The 15560-nt window shown below is 57.2% G+C and overlaps 1 protein-coding gene across 1 annotated transcript; it reads left to right on the forward strand.

Moving 5' to 3' along the window:
- Window positions 1–238: 238 nt before the first annotated feature.
- On the forward strand, window positions 239–9960 carry ZC3H12A (zinc finger CCCH-type containing 12A). Its single transcript, XM_054571564.1, has 6 exons — window positions 239–345; window positions 1157–1633; window positions 6048–6187; window positions 7174–7408; window positions 8079–8185; window positions 8357–9960. Exons 2-6 carry the CDS (start codon window positions 1239–1241, stop codon window positions 9253–9255), a joined length of 1776 nt encoding a protein of 591 aa, XP_054427539.1. The 5' UTR covers window positions 239–345; window positions 1157–1238; the 3' UTR covers window positions 9256–9960.
- The last annotated feature ends 5600 nt before the right edge of the window (window positions 9961–15560 follow it).

Raw genomic sequence — 15560 nt, forward strand, 5'->3', positions numbered from 1 at the left:
CTCCCGCAAGGGGACCGTGTCCTCCCACCCTCTGGATTTCCTCGCCGCCGGGGCCGGGAGGCCCACGAACTGGGCTGTGTTCCGGCGACCCCAGCTCGAGCTCCAGGACCCGCCTGCCGCAGCGGCGGAGCCGGGGGCGGGGGAGGGGCGGGACCGACGACGGGGCGGGGCGGGGCGGAGCAGGAAGGGGCGGTGGCCGAGTAGCTCTTCTCCTACGGGGCTTCCGCGTCTCAGTCCTCAACGCCACCTGCCCGCCCACCGCCCGGTATAAAAGCGCCGCCGGCCTTGCCCCCTGGGACTCGGCCCCATGGAGAGGGCGCCGGCCGCCTTTCGGCGCACGCCGGGGTGAGTTGCGCTCGATGCGGGGTAGGGCTGCGGGCAAGCGAGGGGTGGGGGTGGGCTCCGCTGAACTAACCGGAGGAGGAGGGAGGGAGGGTTGGTTCCCTCGGGCCTCGCCGGTTCCAGGGACCCCCTCCAACTTAGCCCAAGGTGGGGGAAACTAGGGGAAGGGAGATCAAGCTCCCGAAGGGGAGCCTAGAGAGCTCGGGGCCGGGACAACCTCTGCGTCACCGAGCCCTTGGCCAACCAGAGTTTCTCAGCAACTTTTCTCGCCCGTGGGTCTTCCTGGAAAGTTCTCCTCCCCCGGCGCAGGAGTTCGGTCACGGTCTCTGCGTCTCCTGGGCCTGACTCGGAGCAGGGGGCAGGCGGGGCGTGGGGGGGGGGGGGGCCGAAGGCCTCAGCGGGGAAGCCCCCGGCCTCCCTTCCAACCCAGGGTTTCCATCTGAGCGTGCCGCCCCGCAGCTGTCGGGGCGCGGCAGGTCTTCTAGGGCCTCCCAGGACATCTGGGTCCCCTGGTTTGGTGCGGGGCTGTGCTTGAGGTAGGAGGTGGAGTCAGACTGCCTAAGTTCAAATCCTTGCGACACCACCCAACAGCTGGATGACCTTAAGTAAGCTCTTAATCTTTGCGGCTCAGTTTCATCCTTGGGAATGATGATCCCTAACTGGGAGAGCTTTTGTGAGGACTAACAGAGGTAACCTCTGAAGATGGATTTGCATAGTGCCACCAGTGTTGCCTCATCCTTTTGGGTGCGGCAGGGCAGGAGAGGGATGGAAGGGAGCCATTCCCCATCCCTAACCCTTGTGGTTTTCCTACAAGGAGCTATGACAGGTGCCTTCCACCAGTCTGATCTGTGAGTGGCCAGTGGAGAGAGGCCCACCCAGCAAGCCGGCCCCCCGCCATGAGTCTGTGGAAACTTGAAGACAGCCACAGCTGCTCAGTTACCACCAGGCCAGCCCAGGTGCCCCCCACTGAGGAGGCATCAGCCGCGGAGCTGCAGATGAAGGTGGACTTTTTCCGAAAGCTGGGCTACTCATCCGATGAGATCCACAGCGTCCTGCAGAAGCTGGGGGTCCATGCAGACACCAACACGGTGCTGGGTGAGCTGGTGAAACATGGGTCAGCCACTGAGCGGGAGCACCAGGCCTCACCAGACCCCTGCCCTCAGCCTCCTCTGGTCCCCCGGGGTGGGGGCACTCCCAAGGCTCCTGCCCTGGAGCCCCCACCCCTAGAGGAGAACAAGGACAGCAGTGACCTGAGGCCCGTGGTCATCGATGGGAGCAACGTGGCCATGAGGTACGTGTTACTTTTTTGGCCAAGACGTGGCCGGGAATGGTGACTCTGTGTCTGCACCTCTTGTAGAGGGGCCTCAGGAAGAGTTTGGCCTCTTCTCACGTACTAGTGTAGAGGAAGCGAAAGCCCTTTACTGAGGCCCTACTGTGTGCCAGGAGGCTCCCATAATCCTTGTGGCTTCTTGGAAGTAGGTTTCCTAGGGATGCTTTAGGAGTGAGAACAGGGACTCTAAGGCTTGCCTGGGGTCACACTACTGGGAGGTAGTAGAGCAAAGATTCAAACTTGGGTCCTCTGTCCCCAGAGCTCACCTTGTGCTCTTTGTGTCTTCCCAAGAGCCAACACTGTCTGTCTCAGTTCCTCCCCTGTGACATGAGGCAGTGCAGTGGAAGGGATCACACAGAGCAGCAGCTCAAACATTAGAAGGGCCTGGAATCATTTACCCTCGGTGAGCCCTCTGTCCTTACCTGTAAGAGAGGTCTAGCCCAGCCCCCTAGGTGGCAGCTGTAAGAAGTCAGTGCAGTACCTGGAGAGAGTAACTACTCAGGGAACAGCAATAGTTGATGATACTACAATTATTCAGGGTCTGGGACTCATGAGGCCTTGTTGTCTCAAACCTGGGCTCCCATGGAAGCAGGCCCAGCTCCTGAGGCCTTTGACCAAGGGTGACTTTGAGGATCTGGCTCTACATGGGACGGTGGGGGCGGGGGAGAGGGGCGGGTATGGGCCTGTGACCTGATGCTTTAACTTCAGGTGAGCTGTGACTTGCGTCCATTCTGATTCAGCTGGAGCCACCTGGGCTGGACTGGGCTCCCTGGGGCGGAGTCAGGGCTCAACCTCAGGATCCCTTCCCCCCATGCAGGCTTTAACAAGGAGTAGGGGCGGACGGGGCCAGGGGCTTTCTTCCAATCCCTCCAATGAGGGCTGGTGAGTCAGCGCTGGCAGACAGATTGTTCACAAGGGAGAGAGTTCTGTGGGTGTGGACAGGGAGACCCCAGATGCAGGGTGGGGCACAGGGCAGGGCTCTCCCAGGTGAGCTGCCTGAGGCCTTGATGCCCTCGGCCCCTCAACCCCTCCCGCTTCCAGCCCAGCTTAGCCATCTTAGGTCAGTCTTCCCATCTCTGAAATGGGCTGAGCCTGAGTGGAAGGCTGGGTGAAACTGCCTCCCCTATACCAGCGGCAGCTGGTCACAGTATGTGCTTTGAAGGTTAGGGGTCCCTTCTCAGCCTCCAGCAGTTCGTGGCTGGGATTGATCTGTGACTCCTTTCTCTGGGGGCGTGGGCCAGAGTGCTGAGTCCTGGGTAGCCATGTGCTGTGTGTGTTTGTGTCCCAGCAGAAGAAGGAGGGGCCTGGGAGGGAGGAGGGGCAGATTGTGGAGGGGGTGGGCCAAAGGAGTTGGCAGGAGAGGCAGAGCCGCTGGGGGTTTCTGAGCTGAGGCTGTATCTGGAGGGGAATTCCAGCCTCAAACTTCCTGTCTCAGCTGTTTCTGGGTTCCTGCCCTGCCGCCCCCTCCCCCACGAAGGCAGGCGGGCCAACCCCCACCGTATGCAAATCGTGGGGAAATTCACCTCTGTTTCCTTCTAAGGGAATTTTTCTTTAGCTGGGCCCAGCCCTGGCAGATCTTTTCACCTGGGTAGTCTGGCCCTGCCCTCTGTCCTAGGGTGGGAGCCGCAGAGCTGGTGTCTCCTACACGTCTTACCAGTGTCTACTTAGCCAGGCGGAGGGGCCCTGACCTTCTAGGCAAACAGGACCGCGGTGGGGTGGGAGGATATTTGGTTTTCCTTTGCCAGCAGAGCTTCCTCCATTGCAGCGAGAGGGACTGAAGTTCGCTGAGGGGAGCACTCCCGGCCTGGGAGGGCAGTACTAATGCTCTGCTTCTGCCAAGAGAAGGCTCTGACTATCCGCACAGGGAATATTCTGAAGGCTGGGGCTGCCGAGAGCACACTTGTCCCCGGCCAAGGTGTGGGGTGCCCAAAGGCAGTACGCTGTCCTGGAAGCCCTGGCATTGCCTGTAGTCCCAGGGCTTGAAGATGCTGGCCTAGGATGGGGCATATGCATGTACACACGTGCACATAGGAGGTAGGTAGGTGGATGCATGTGCAGACCATGCAGCTGAGAGAGGAAGCCAAGACAAAGACAGTTACACCCTCACGGTCTTGGGCAGACAGCGGAAGACCCAGGGGAAGGAGGAATGGGATGGGGGAAGCAGAACACCAGGTACTGCCTTCCCGGGCCTGGAGTGGCGCCTCAGAGCTAACGCTAGTCCCTCTCACTGCAGTGGGCCTGATGAGGACAGACGAAGGACCTGACCCGTCCTGCAAGGTCGGGGTCAGGGAAGGCCTCTCAGAGGTGGTGACACATCACATGGGACCTGATAGAGGAGCTGAAGTTTGCCAGATGCGTCGTTTTTCCTGTCCCCAGCCTGCCTCTGTCTCTTAACACTTGGTCCAAACTCAAGTCTGGGAGCTTTTTTTCTCCTCAATAAGTTCAGGTCTTCTGGTTGGGGACGGGAAGGCAACCCAGTGGCCCCAGACATGGGTTCAAGATCTGTCTCTTATCACTAGCCTGGGGATCTTAGATGAGCCTTGGCGCTTTGGTTCCCTTCACCGCAGCCAGGAGCAAGGAGGTGGGTGGTGCATCTGGCCCCTCATAGGAGCCGGGTACCCACTAATCCCCGCTCCATCCCCCCCGCGGCCCCCCTCCCACCCCCCGCCCGCCGCAGGGCTGGTCCCTCTCTGAGCATTAACACCCATCGTTGTTAGGAGCACAGGCTCTGGGACCGCATCTCTGTTCCACAACTGCTGCTCTATGATGCTGGCCACTAGTTGCCCTTTGTGGACCATCATTTTCTCATCTGAATAAAGGGGAAGGGAGCCTTTAATGACAGCACCCTTCCTCAGAGGCTGGCTGGTGATTCAGCATTAAGCACGTAGATCAGGGCCTGGCTCAAAGCGCTCAGTAAACGTTAACTTTTATCATGAGCAGGCTGGCGGATGCCCCCGGCAGCGAGGCCCCACCTGGCGGGGATGAGCACTGCCTTCGGGCTGGACTTTGGCTCCCCTGCAGTTTACAGAGACTTCAGACCCGGGAGTCCCAGCTTCACACCAGGCAGCTCCTGTGCCCCCCAGCTGCTCTGCTTCCTTCTCTGCCTTCTCTTGGGGCTCCAGCTATCAACACCCCCCACCCTCCCAAGAGCCACCCACAGGATGTGGTCGGCCATGGACTTGCCTCTTTTGTGCAACGTTTATTCTGTTTTATTTGCCAAATAGGAGTGCCTGAGTTGTTCGCGGAGGGATTAGTGAGGGGCAGCAGTGTTGGGAGGGATCCCCAGCTGACCTCCTCCAAGACCCCCATCCTGGTCCCAAGCCCTTCCACCACACCCAGTGTTATCTGGGACTGCCCCCCCCGCCCCCCGCCCCCGCCCCCGGAATCCCGTGAGACTCTCCACTTCTCTGGACTGAATTTGGCCTCATGAAAACAGAAAATTTGGCCCACTGATAGGGGCCCTTCTTAAGAAGAGCTCGGGTGTCCGGGCCCATTTTTCAGGTAGAAAAACGGAGTCAGAGAAACCCAGCAGCACCTCAGGGCTTCCTTCTGGATGGAGCGAGGTCTGGTCATGAGAACACAGCAGGGGCATATGTCCCGTGTCCCAGCTCTTCAGACCCTGGTCCAGACGGTCTTTCTGCCCTCGGGTCACGCCGTTCAGAGAGAGAGGTGAAGAGAAGACAGGCAATCTAGGCATTTTGGGGAATTGGCAGTCTTGGGAGGAAAAGCAATATCCTTTCACTTTCACACTGAAAGGCTCCTCGGCAGTCTCCTACGTCTGTCTGTCTGTCTGTCTGTCTGTCTGTCGCAGCCCGCCTGCCCGGGAGGTTGGGATGTGGCTCCTTCCCCTTTGCCCTCCACAGTCCCAGCCCCTGGGGTGAGTGCAGGACTGAACTTTAATCCAACTTTAATCCAGAACAATCTGGTTTCTCTTCTGTTATCCGGGCGGGTGCCTCCCCTACCCCCACCCCCGGACAAGGGAGGGGTGGTGACTCAGTCTGCACGTATACATCTGTGTCCCCTTGGTCCCAGCACCCCCGGGTGGGGCAGGAACCAGAAGTCTCCAGCGCCTTTCCCCCACCCCCAGGTGTGTTGCAAGCAGCCTGACCCTCCCCCACGTGGGGAGCAAGTGCTGCCAGATTCCAGGGCGTTTCCTCATAGTTGGGAGATGGAACCTCCGGGAAAGTCCTGGGTCTGGTCATCCCAGGCGCTGTGGGAACCAGCAGGGAATGGAGGCCTCGGGCCCCCAACCTGAGGGTGGTGGGCTGAGCCAGGGCAGGGGCAGCAGTGTGACCTGCCTCCCTCCTCCCCAGGCCTAGAGGATAGAGGGTGAGCCACCCTCGTGGGCTGACCCCCACCCCCCTCTCCCCTGCAGCCATGGGAACAAGGCGGTCTTCTCCTGCCGGGGCATCCTGCTGGCTGTGAACTGGTTTCTGGAGCGGGGCCACACAGACATCACAGTATTTGTCCCGTCCTGGAGAAAGGAGCAGCCTCGGCCCGACATGCCCACCACAGGTGAGTGGCGCCAGGAGCCCCGGTTCTCCCCAGGGCAGACCCTTTGGATATGACCAATGACTTCTAAGCCTCAAGCTGGGACCAGCATTTCTTTTCCCGGCCTGTGCTATCCTCAGCAGCCCTGCTCTGGGTGGCGGTCATTGGAGGTCGCCTTGTCCAGCCTCTACCTCTGACTGCTGGGCACCTCCCTCAGCTAATGGTGGGACGCTCTCCACATCCCCAGTGGCACAGGGACAGCACTGTGTGGAGGGTGAGCCCGCGGGCTCTGGGATCCTGTCTCTGTCCCTTCCGGGCACGATGCTCTGAGCCTCTTGCTCCTAATCTGAGACAGGGTGGGGGTTGACAACCTCACAGGGGTGTGAGGATCACATACATGGTAAGTGCTCAAAACAGTACCTGGCACGTAGTGAATGCTTGATAAATGCTGGCTGTTAACCACTGTTCTTGTAACGGAAGCCCCCCACCTTTGGGAGTAAAAACTGAGTTTATTTCCCTAAAAGCCTTGAGATCTAGGGAAAGGCAGGCTGGGGCCGCCTGCTCTAGGGAAAGTGTCCCTTTCTGGATGGGCTCTTGTAGCTTTGTCCTGGCTACAGAGGAGGCTGAGCTGGGACACATTTCCTGCCCCAGCTCAAGCTGGGGCCCCTTCCCGGACCCTTATGGGACTGGCTGGGTGAGCACCAAAGCCAGACCCCCCTGTATCAGGAACAGCCCTGTTGTCCAGAAGCAGAAAAGGACAAGGCCCAGTTCTGTGCTTGGGACCCTGTGCTGAGCTGACCTAGCGGCCTCTTCTCAGGTGTTTCTGATTTTTAGGCATAGACTGTGTGCAAGGTCCAGGTGCATGGCTGAGGTGTGGCAGTGGCCGCAGCAGAGCCACTTCCTGCCCTGGAGCCAGGAGCCCTTGCACCGGTCCGCAGGAGGTTAGGGAGCCTAGTGGGCCTGGCTTGGGTCCAGGCTGGGCCCTGACTTGCACCCCTGCTGCCCCCCAGAGCAGCACATCCTGCTGGAATTGGAGAAGAAGAAGATCCTGGTGTTCACGCCGTCGCGGCGCGTGGGCGGCAAGCGGGTGGTGTGCTACGATGACCGCTTCATCGTGAAGCTGGCCTACGAGTCTGACGGGGTGGTGGTCTCCAACGACACATACCGGGACCTCCAGAGCGAGCGACAGGAGTGGAAGCGCTTTATCGAGGAGCGGCTGCTCATGTATTCCTTCGCCAACGACAAGTGCGTTCTGTCCCTGGCCCGGGAGGGGGGCGTGGCCTTGGCTCCAGGCAGCTTTAAGAGGGACAGGAGCATGGCCCCAAATCAGAAGGGCCAGGCTGGGCCAGGCTGTGGCAGGGAGGGGGTTTTTGATTTAGGGGACAGAGCAGTGGCAATTGTGACAGGGTGTGGTCAGTGATTCTAAGACAGCATTCCAGGGTCCCAGCACTGGATCTCTGAGCAGTGGACGCAGCCTTCGGTCAGATTTTTTTTTTTTTATCCTCACTCAGACATGCTTATTGATTTTAGAGAGAGGGGAAGGGGAAGGGAGAGAGGGAGAAAAACAACATGAGAGAGAAACATCCATCAGTTGCTGGTCATGTAGACATCCTGACCAGGGACCAGATCTGCAACCCAGGCACGTGCCCTGACCAGGAATCAAACCCGTGATCTTCCAGTTTACAGAAAGATTCTCCAATCAGCTGAGCCACAGTGCCCAGGGCTAGATTTCAATTTTCAGGTTGCCAGCCTCTCCACGGCCTCAGAGAGCTCCTGGCATGAGGGCTGCCCAAGGCTGTCCCGCTGGACGGGCACCAATTTTAGGAGCCAGCCTCCTATCCTTTTGAGTGAGGCTTGCTGTCCAGCCCCCTCTGGCACTTGGAAGTCCTCCTCACATCTCCCACCTACTCTGCAGGTTCATGCTCCCTGAAGACCCCTTGGGCCGCCATGGGCCAAGCCTGGACAACTTCCTGCGTAAGAAGCCGCTGACAGCTGAGCACAGGAAGCAGCCCTGTCCCTATGGTAAGAGACCCAGCTTCACCCTTCACAGCCCTCCTTACTCCTTCCCCTTCCTCTCACCTAAGGTGGACTGCACCGAAGTTCTCCCTCTTAGGAACCACCCAACCCTGCCTTCCCTATGCCTCCCCTGGTCCTAGAGCTCCCCTGCTCAGAGTTCCCTTTCCTCCTCTCCAGGGAGGAAGTGCACCTACGGGATCAAGTGCCGGTTCTTCCACCCCGAGCGGCCAAGCCGCCCCCAGCGCTCTGTGGCTGATGAGCTCCGTGCCAATGCCCTCCTCTCGCCCCCTAGGGCCCCGGGCAAGGACAAAAGTGGCCAGCGGCCTTCACCACCATCTCAGTCTGGCTCTCTGCCCACTGAGCATGAGCAGTGCACCCTGGAAAGGAAAAAGCTGGGAACCCAGGCACCCCCGGGGCCCCACCGAGAGGGTCTGGCCCAGACCTTTCCCCCAGCGACCACAGGCAGGAGCCTGCCACCCAGTGGGGGCAGTGGGGGCAGTGGGGGCAGTGGCGGCGGCAGCTTTGGGCCCACAGACTGGTTCCCACAGACCCCAGATTCTCTCCCGTACTCCTCTCAGGGCTGCCTGGACTCAGGCATTGGCTCCCTGGAGAGCCAGATGTCAGAACTGTGGGGGGTTCGAGGAGTGGGCTCTGGTGAGCCAGGCCCACCCCGTGGCCCTTATGCTGGCTACAGCCCCTACGGGGCTGAGCTCCCAGGCACTCCAGCCTTCTCTGCCTTTGGACGGGCCGTGGGTGGCCACTTCAGTGTCCCTAACGACTATGCACCCCCGCCAGCTGCCTTTCCGCCTCGAGAGTACTGGTCTGAGCCATACCAGCTGCCCCCACCCACCCCGGCCCTGCAGGAGCCGCAGGTACCGGGACCAGGGGCCGACCGGGGCCCGTGGGGTGGGGCCAGCAGCCTGGCCAAGGAGCGAGCCAGTGTGTACACCAAGCTGTGCGGCGTCTTCCCCCCACACCTGGTGGAAGCCGTCATGAGGCGCTTCCCACAGCTCCTGGATCCCCAGCAGCTGGCTGCTGAGATCCTCTCCTACAAGTCCCAGCACCTCAGCGAGTAGGCAGTCCTGGCCGCCCTCCAAGCTCTGTCATGCCGGTCTGTGGGCCATCCAGCAGCCCATTCCCAGCCCCAAGGCTGGCCCTGGAGACTGGACAGAGGGAGGGTTAAAGTAGGGAAGGGAACCCGCAAACCAAAGATACTGTAGGATTGGTTCTGATCCACTCGGCACCTCTAGCTGTCTGCCCGAGTGGGTCAGGAACGATCACCCTGTTGATACACATTGTATCTCTAGTTTAAGGAGACGCTGCCGGTAACGGCTGTCGGTCCGTGGCTGAAGCCCAAACCTTCCTTTCTCTCAGAGGGCGGGGAAGGAGGCTGGGGGAGCAGAGGCCTGGGCTGGGGGCCCTGTGCACCGTCCCCCATCTCCACCCCATCCCTGGGATGCCAGCCTTGGCTGGCTAGTTGGGCACCGTGTGCCTGCCCTCCGAGGGCCCCTCCTCTAAGCCAATGAGGCCTCATCCATGCTCTTGGGCATAAGGCTTCATGTTAGTAAGCAAGATGCTTCTTAAAAACCCACCTTCTGCCCATTTAGTTCACCTGTCCCGTGGCCCCTGCTGGGGATCAAGAACCCTCTGCCCCTACCCTCTCTGCCTCCCCTTTCCTCTGCACTTGGAGTCATCTCACCAAAGGTTGAGACATGTGTAATGTTAATATTTTACGTGGGAAGTCCTTGCTTCCCTTAACCTGTCGATAAAGGACAATGTGAGCCCCTTTACGTGGTGATGGTCTTTGTTGTGCTTGAGTGGGCCTGTAGGGGACGGCCGGTCAGAGGTGTGCGGCGGACCTGCGAGCCCCGCCGGGCGTGCTCAGTCCCTCTGGGGCCGAGGCAGCCCTGCCGGGGCCCTGGGCCAGGCCTGGGGAGGAGGCCTTGGACGTGGGCAGCAGGAGGGGGCGGCGCAAAGCAGAAGTGGAAAAGAGCTCCTGAGACTGGGGGTGGGAGCGGGGGGAGGCGGTTCCCCTTGGCCGCCCTGCGACCAGAACTCAGGATGGGAAGCCATGTGGCTGAGAAGATGGCTTCCAGGGGAGCTGGATGCAGGGAGCCCAGGGAGCCCTCAGGGTCTGGCCCCATCCTCCCAGGCGCTGCTCCAGTCGCAGAGCAGAGCGGGCAGCGTGGGGACACCAGCAGCCAGGAGAGACGATGCCAGGGTGGCCTCCCGGCAGCCTAGTGGAGGTCCTGGCCCCAAACTCAAGAGCTGACTCTGCCACCGATTATGTCACCTGAGACAAGTGATTACTCCTCGCTGGGTCTCGGTTTCCTCATCTGTGAAGTGGGGATTATAATGGTACCTACCTCACAGGGTTGTTGTAAGGAGTACAGGAGATCATGCGTGTTGGGTGCACAACCCAGTGCCTGGCACATAGGAAGTGCTCATTGAAGTGCTCATTGAAGGGGCACATAGTGATGCCCTGGGTGGGCTGTGTTCACGTCCATCCACCATCTCATCTGCCCCCAGAAGGAAAGGGGCCAGGCAGGAATGAATACCCCTCTCCCTCTCCCTCTCCCTCTCTGTCTCTCTCTCTCTCCACATGAAGAAATGAGGTATAAATAGTAAATATTTTAAGTGAAAAGCTAGTCTGTCAGATGATCCCCAAACACCCTCAGCAGGGGAAAATGGAAAAAATACAGTTTTAATAATTATATCTTTGAACATCTCACCTAATTTGTACTTACTGTTTGTGAAGCCTTTATAGCATATATATATATACATATAGTTTGTTTGTTTTTTTAAGAAACTTTTGCCACAGAACAGATGTGCAGCATGTTACAGAAAATGCCACACTGGCGACCTGCAAACTAGGCCCCCACCCCATTCCTCACCCTGAACCTTCTTTGACACCTGCGCTTGAGGCAGGAATCCACACACAGTCCACAACATGCTCATTAAGATGCCTATGCCTGCTGCTTCCGGCCTCCTCGGGAAGTTTATCTGCACAAAGAAATGTCATTGCCATATAATTTTTTTTCCCTATCAAGAAGTGTACTCGAGTTAAAAGGCTATTTATGGGCCTTTGTTTGTTTTTATGAGACAGGAAGATAAAATACCGGACGATCCTGTTCATTATCAGCCACTGGCAGTGCTAAGTGACTTGCCCAAGGTTCCCCAGGGAGGGATGGCGGGGAGGGGGCAGGGCCTCAAATTGGGGGTCCCTGACAGGGATGGAGGCACTGTCCTCTGCCTCACACCTCACAACCCTCTTACCTTTATGACACTCACATAGGAATCCCTCCAGCATGACAGTGATGTGACCACCCCACCCACCTGCTCAGCAACGGGCACTCAGCGTCCCACCCACTAAGCCTCCTCTGTCTGCACCCCACAGTGGAGCATGAAGGCAGTGAGTTCTCAGGAGTAGTCAGGAAGCAGAATAGGGTGTCTTCACCCCTCTTCCCTTCCCACCAGCTAGACTTGAGAGCCCCTACGTGGTCCTTGACTAGGGCTGAACTCTTGGTCATGCACTGCTTCTGCTTCAGGATGTGTATATGTGGAGCAGGGGGGCGGGGGGGCAGTGGAGGCAGATTGTACAGGAGTGGGCAGGAGGTGGCAGGCCCAGGCTGGCTGTGGCTAATGTCTAGAGGCCGTGTCTGTCCCTGCCGGCTTGTTGACAGGCACCAACAAGGGCAGCAGAGCCCATGTGGCAGGTGCCAGCTGGGGCTGGGCTCTGGGGAGGATTGAGTCAGTTCGGTGCCCTGCTGGCCTGAGCTTGCATCCTGTGCTTTCCCGGCAGCCCCGGCCTGGCTGGGCTGGCCCTTCCAGGGTTTGTAGCCTCCCCTCCAGGCCTCTTTCTCAATCTGACTTCCGGGCAGAGCCTCTCAGAGGCTGCCAGGCGAATGCCCAGATGTCTCTCCCATGACGTTCTCCCCACCATGTCTTGCCCCACCCCCTGAAGCACCTTTATGAATGGGGCCTCAGTGTCCCTACCTGTCAAAGGGACACATAGATCCCTGCATCTCTCTGGATGTGACAAGATGATAGCTCAGTTTGGTGAGCAGCAGCATGAGAGGAAGAAAGCCTGGGTTCAAGTCCCCCTCACTGGCTGTGTGGTCTGAGCAACTCAACTCCCCTCCCCTCTGGGAGCTCCCTGGCCTGACTCACAAGACAGCTGTGAAGTTCTCATAGGCTCCTATGAAGAAGGGGGTGGCAAGGCCTGGCTGTGATCCTGGGACAGAAGCTCAGGTACTCAGGCGCTGGAGGGTATCAAAGTCAGGTAGCTGCCCTGCATGATTTCCTCCTCCTTTTCCTGGTTCCAGGAGCTGAGGAGCTGATGGGGAAACCAGGGAGTATGCAAATCCCTGCTCTGTTGGGAAATGATCCTGGGGAGCTCGCAGAGGATGGCCTCCTGCCAGCCCTTCCCTGAACCCTGACAGCCCCAAACACCCCACCCTAGGGCCGTCACCAGCAGGGCCCTGAGCCCGAGTCTTCTCGCAAGTTCCGTCTCCCACACAGGTTAACCCCGCATGGGGGGCAGGAGGACGGCAGAGACCTCGGCCTTCCTGGCAGAAAATGAACTGGCCCTTGACTGGATGAAAATTCCCTGCCCTGAATGTCCCCACCCACTCTGTCTCCCTGTCACCTCACCAGCCTGAAAAAAAACCCAGCTGTCCCTAAAGATCTGGGGACCTAAACTAGGAGGGGGATAGCTCTGGAGCTCCAGGGGAGCACCTCTCCCGGAGCCCCCCAAGGGCTGCTAACACCCCAAACATGACTGGTCTCCCGCAGGGTGGGGGAGGGAGTGGGAAGAGGCCACCACGCACCAATGCAGCTGCCACTTCCTCCCTCTTCCCACCAGCGAAGTCTTGTGACCGCCCCCCCCCCACCCGGGTCTCCTGGAAAAGCCAGAGCTGGTCTCCCTTACACAGAAGGGCAAGACCCCTGCCTGAAGGAGGTGCTGGGCGGTGTCTGTCCAAGGCAGAGTGAGTAGGCAGGAGAAGCTGGGATTCAATGTGTCCCCAATCTGGGGCGGGGAGGGGGTGCCCTCAGCCTGAGCCCGGTGCCCAGCTGGTCCCCAGGGGCTTATACCCCCACAAAAGGTGAGCCAAGGATTAGCAGTTTTGCCCCAGGGCCTCTCAAATCTCCAGCTCTTTTTTTCCCTAGGACACAGGAGAGTGGGTGGAGTAGAGGGTGGTGAGTAAGAGCCTCTTCTGAGGACCTCTTAATTCATGGGAAGGGTGTGGGAGATTTGGCTGAGAGAGACAGGAAGTAGGGCCCTACAATTTAGAAAACCCAAGCCATCCCAGGCCGTGGTATGTAAATCCTTCCAGCAAGTTCCTGGAGGGGGAGTAGGCACCAGGCTGTCACCCTGGGGTGTGGCCTCTTGAAGCCCATCTCAATGCAGCTGCTGCAATTTTAAACTGCTCACTCATTTAAGAGATGACTACAAACCTTGGTGGGAGAAAACATCAGGCAACCCCACCCCCACCCCTGCTGAGCTGGGCAGGTTGCTGGGAGGGCAAGTCAATGGGAAAGGGGCCGAAGGCTCTGATTCTGGCAGCTCTCCAGAGAAGAGCCGCGCAAAAGCCAGGGCCACTGGCGGTGCTCTGCCTGCCACCTGTCGGCGCCTCCTGGTATGACTGCCTGTGGAGCAGGAGGCCGGTTTAGCGGCCTAAGCTATCAGCACTGGCCTCAACACCTGGGTGAAGGGCCTCAAGACACGATCTTCAGTCTTCAGCAGGGGATTTTTTTTTTTTTTTTTTACTTTTTTAAAAGATTTTATTTGTTTAGAGGCAAAGGGAGGAAGAGAGGGAGAGAAACATTGATATGTGAAAAATACATCGACTAGTTGCCTATTACATGTCCCCAGCCGGGCACCTAGCCCACAACCCAGGCATGTGCCCAGACCAGGAATCGAACTGGTGACCTTTTGGTTTACAGGCCAGCACTCAATCCACTGATTGCAGGGAAGGGCAAGCAGGGAATTTTTAATGGCATCTGCAGCTCCGCTCTGGAAAGCAACACTAGAGGTCACAGTCAATACCTCCTACAAAGTTTAAAGTTCCAGAATATCCCAGTTGTTTGGGTAACAAATTCCCCAAGTCAAATTCTCAGGAACTGGAGGAATAAGAAAGAAAAAAAGTAAAAGGAGGAAAAAAGAATACAAGTATTCATTCTATTTAAATGATCTGGAAGGTGAGGTGGCAATAAGATCCCTGTGTTCTAACATATCCTTTGGCTCAGCAATCTCCCTGCTGAGAATTTACCCTACAGCTATTTTTCTTGCAAAAAAGATGGGAAACAACATTCATGCCCAAATAGAGGACCAGTTAAATAAATGTTTGTATACTATACACAGTGCAATATTAAATAGTCAATAGAAATGAGGCAGCTGCACAGAGAGAACATTTTCTAAGCTATGTCACCTATATGGAAAAGCGAGGGTGTAACAGCGTGTGCTGTATGCTAACATTTTTGTAAGAGAAACGTACATATTGCTCATATATATGGGTACAAAGTTCCTGTTAGGATACACAGGAAACTGTGTCTGGGAAGGACAGTGGGTAGCTGAGCGACAGGTAGACTTACTTTCCATTGACCACACTTCAGTACTATTTGAATGTCATTTGCATGGATTACTCATTCAAATTAAATATTTTAAAGCCACCTTGTGGTACACAACTAAGTCATGGGCTTAGGGTGGAGATCTGAAGAGGATTGTATTGGGCAGGGTCTCCAGTTTATCCTTGTACGTGAACAGTAAAAACTTAAGAGCATACACGCTTCCGCTGTGCAGAGGTGTCCAACCCACAGCCCACAGTGGCTGTGAATGCGGCCCAACACAAAATCATAGATTTACTTAAAACATTGAGTTTTGGGTTTTTTTTTTGTGATTACATATCACCATGTATTTAATGTGCGGCCCAAGACAACTCTTCTTCCAGTGTGGCGCAGAGACACCAAAAGTTTGAACACCCCTGGATGTTGTTAATGTGTGACAAGTACCAGTTTTGAAGATCAAAATGGTTGAATATCAGCAATTGCTTGTGGGTCAACCTAACATTTATTTATAAATAAATTGCCTACCTATACTAATGAACTAAGATTTGAGTCTATTTTATAACACAAAGAAAAAATAAATATAAATCAAAGGCTGATATGTTCTCCCACCCCGCCCCCACCCCGGCCACACCCTACCCTGGGGGACCACAGCCCTTCCGCGTGAGGGTCAGAATCACCTCCACCACAGCTCATCACAGCTGTGAGAACGTTTATTCTACAGAAGCAGTTTTTCAAAGGGAACACTTTCAAATCATGAAGCCTGAGGCTTGTAAAATTTGGACATGCTAGCATTAATTTAGATCAACAAGGGGAT

The sequence above is a fragment of the Pteronotus mesoamericanus genome, unplaced genomic scaffold (genome assembly GCF_021234165.1).
Source record: "Pteronotus mesoamericanus isolate MK-2021 breed Mesoamerican mustached bat unplaced genomic scaffold, CSHL_Meso_final contig_221, whole genome shotgun sequence".
Taxonomy (NCBI): domain Eukaryota; kingdom Metazoa; phylum Chordata; class Mammalia; order Chiroptera; family Mormoopidae; genus Pteronotus; species Pteronotus mesoamericanus.

What these genes read in the sequence shown, in the direction of transcription:
- ZC3H12A (XM_054571564.1), top strand. Translation starts at nt 1,239, where the DNA reads ATGAGTCTGTGGAAACTTGAAGACAGCCACAGCTGCTCAGTTACCACC. An exon ending in GGGAGCAACGTGGCCATGAG is followed by an intron (nt 1,634 to 6,047) that starts GTACGTGTTACT and finishes TCTCCCCTGCAG; the next exon opens with CCATGGGAACAAGGCGGTCT. An exon ending in TATTCCTTCGCCAACGACAA is followed by an intron (nt 7,409 to 8,078) that starts GTGCGTTCTGTC and finishes CCTACTCTGCAG; the next exon opens with GTTCATGCTCCCTGAAGACC.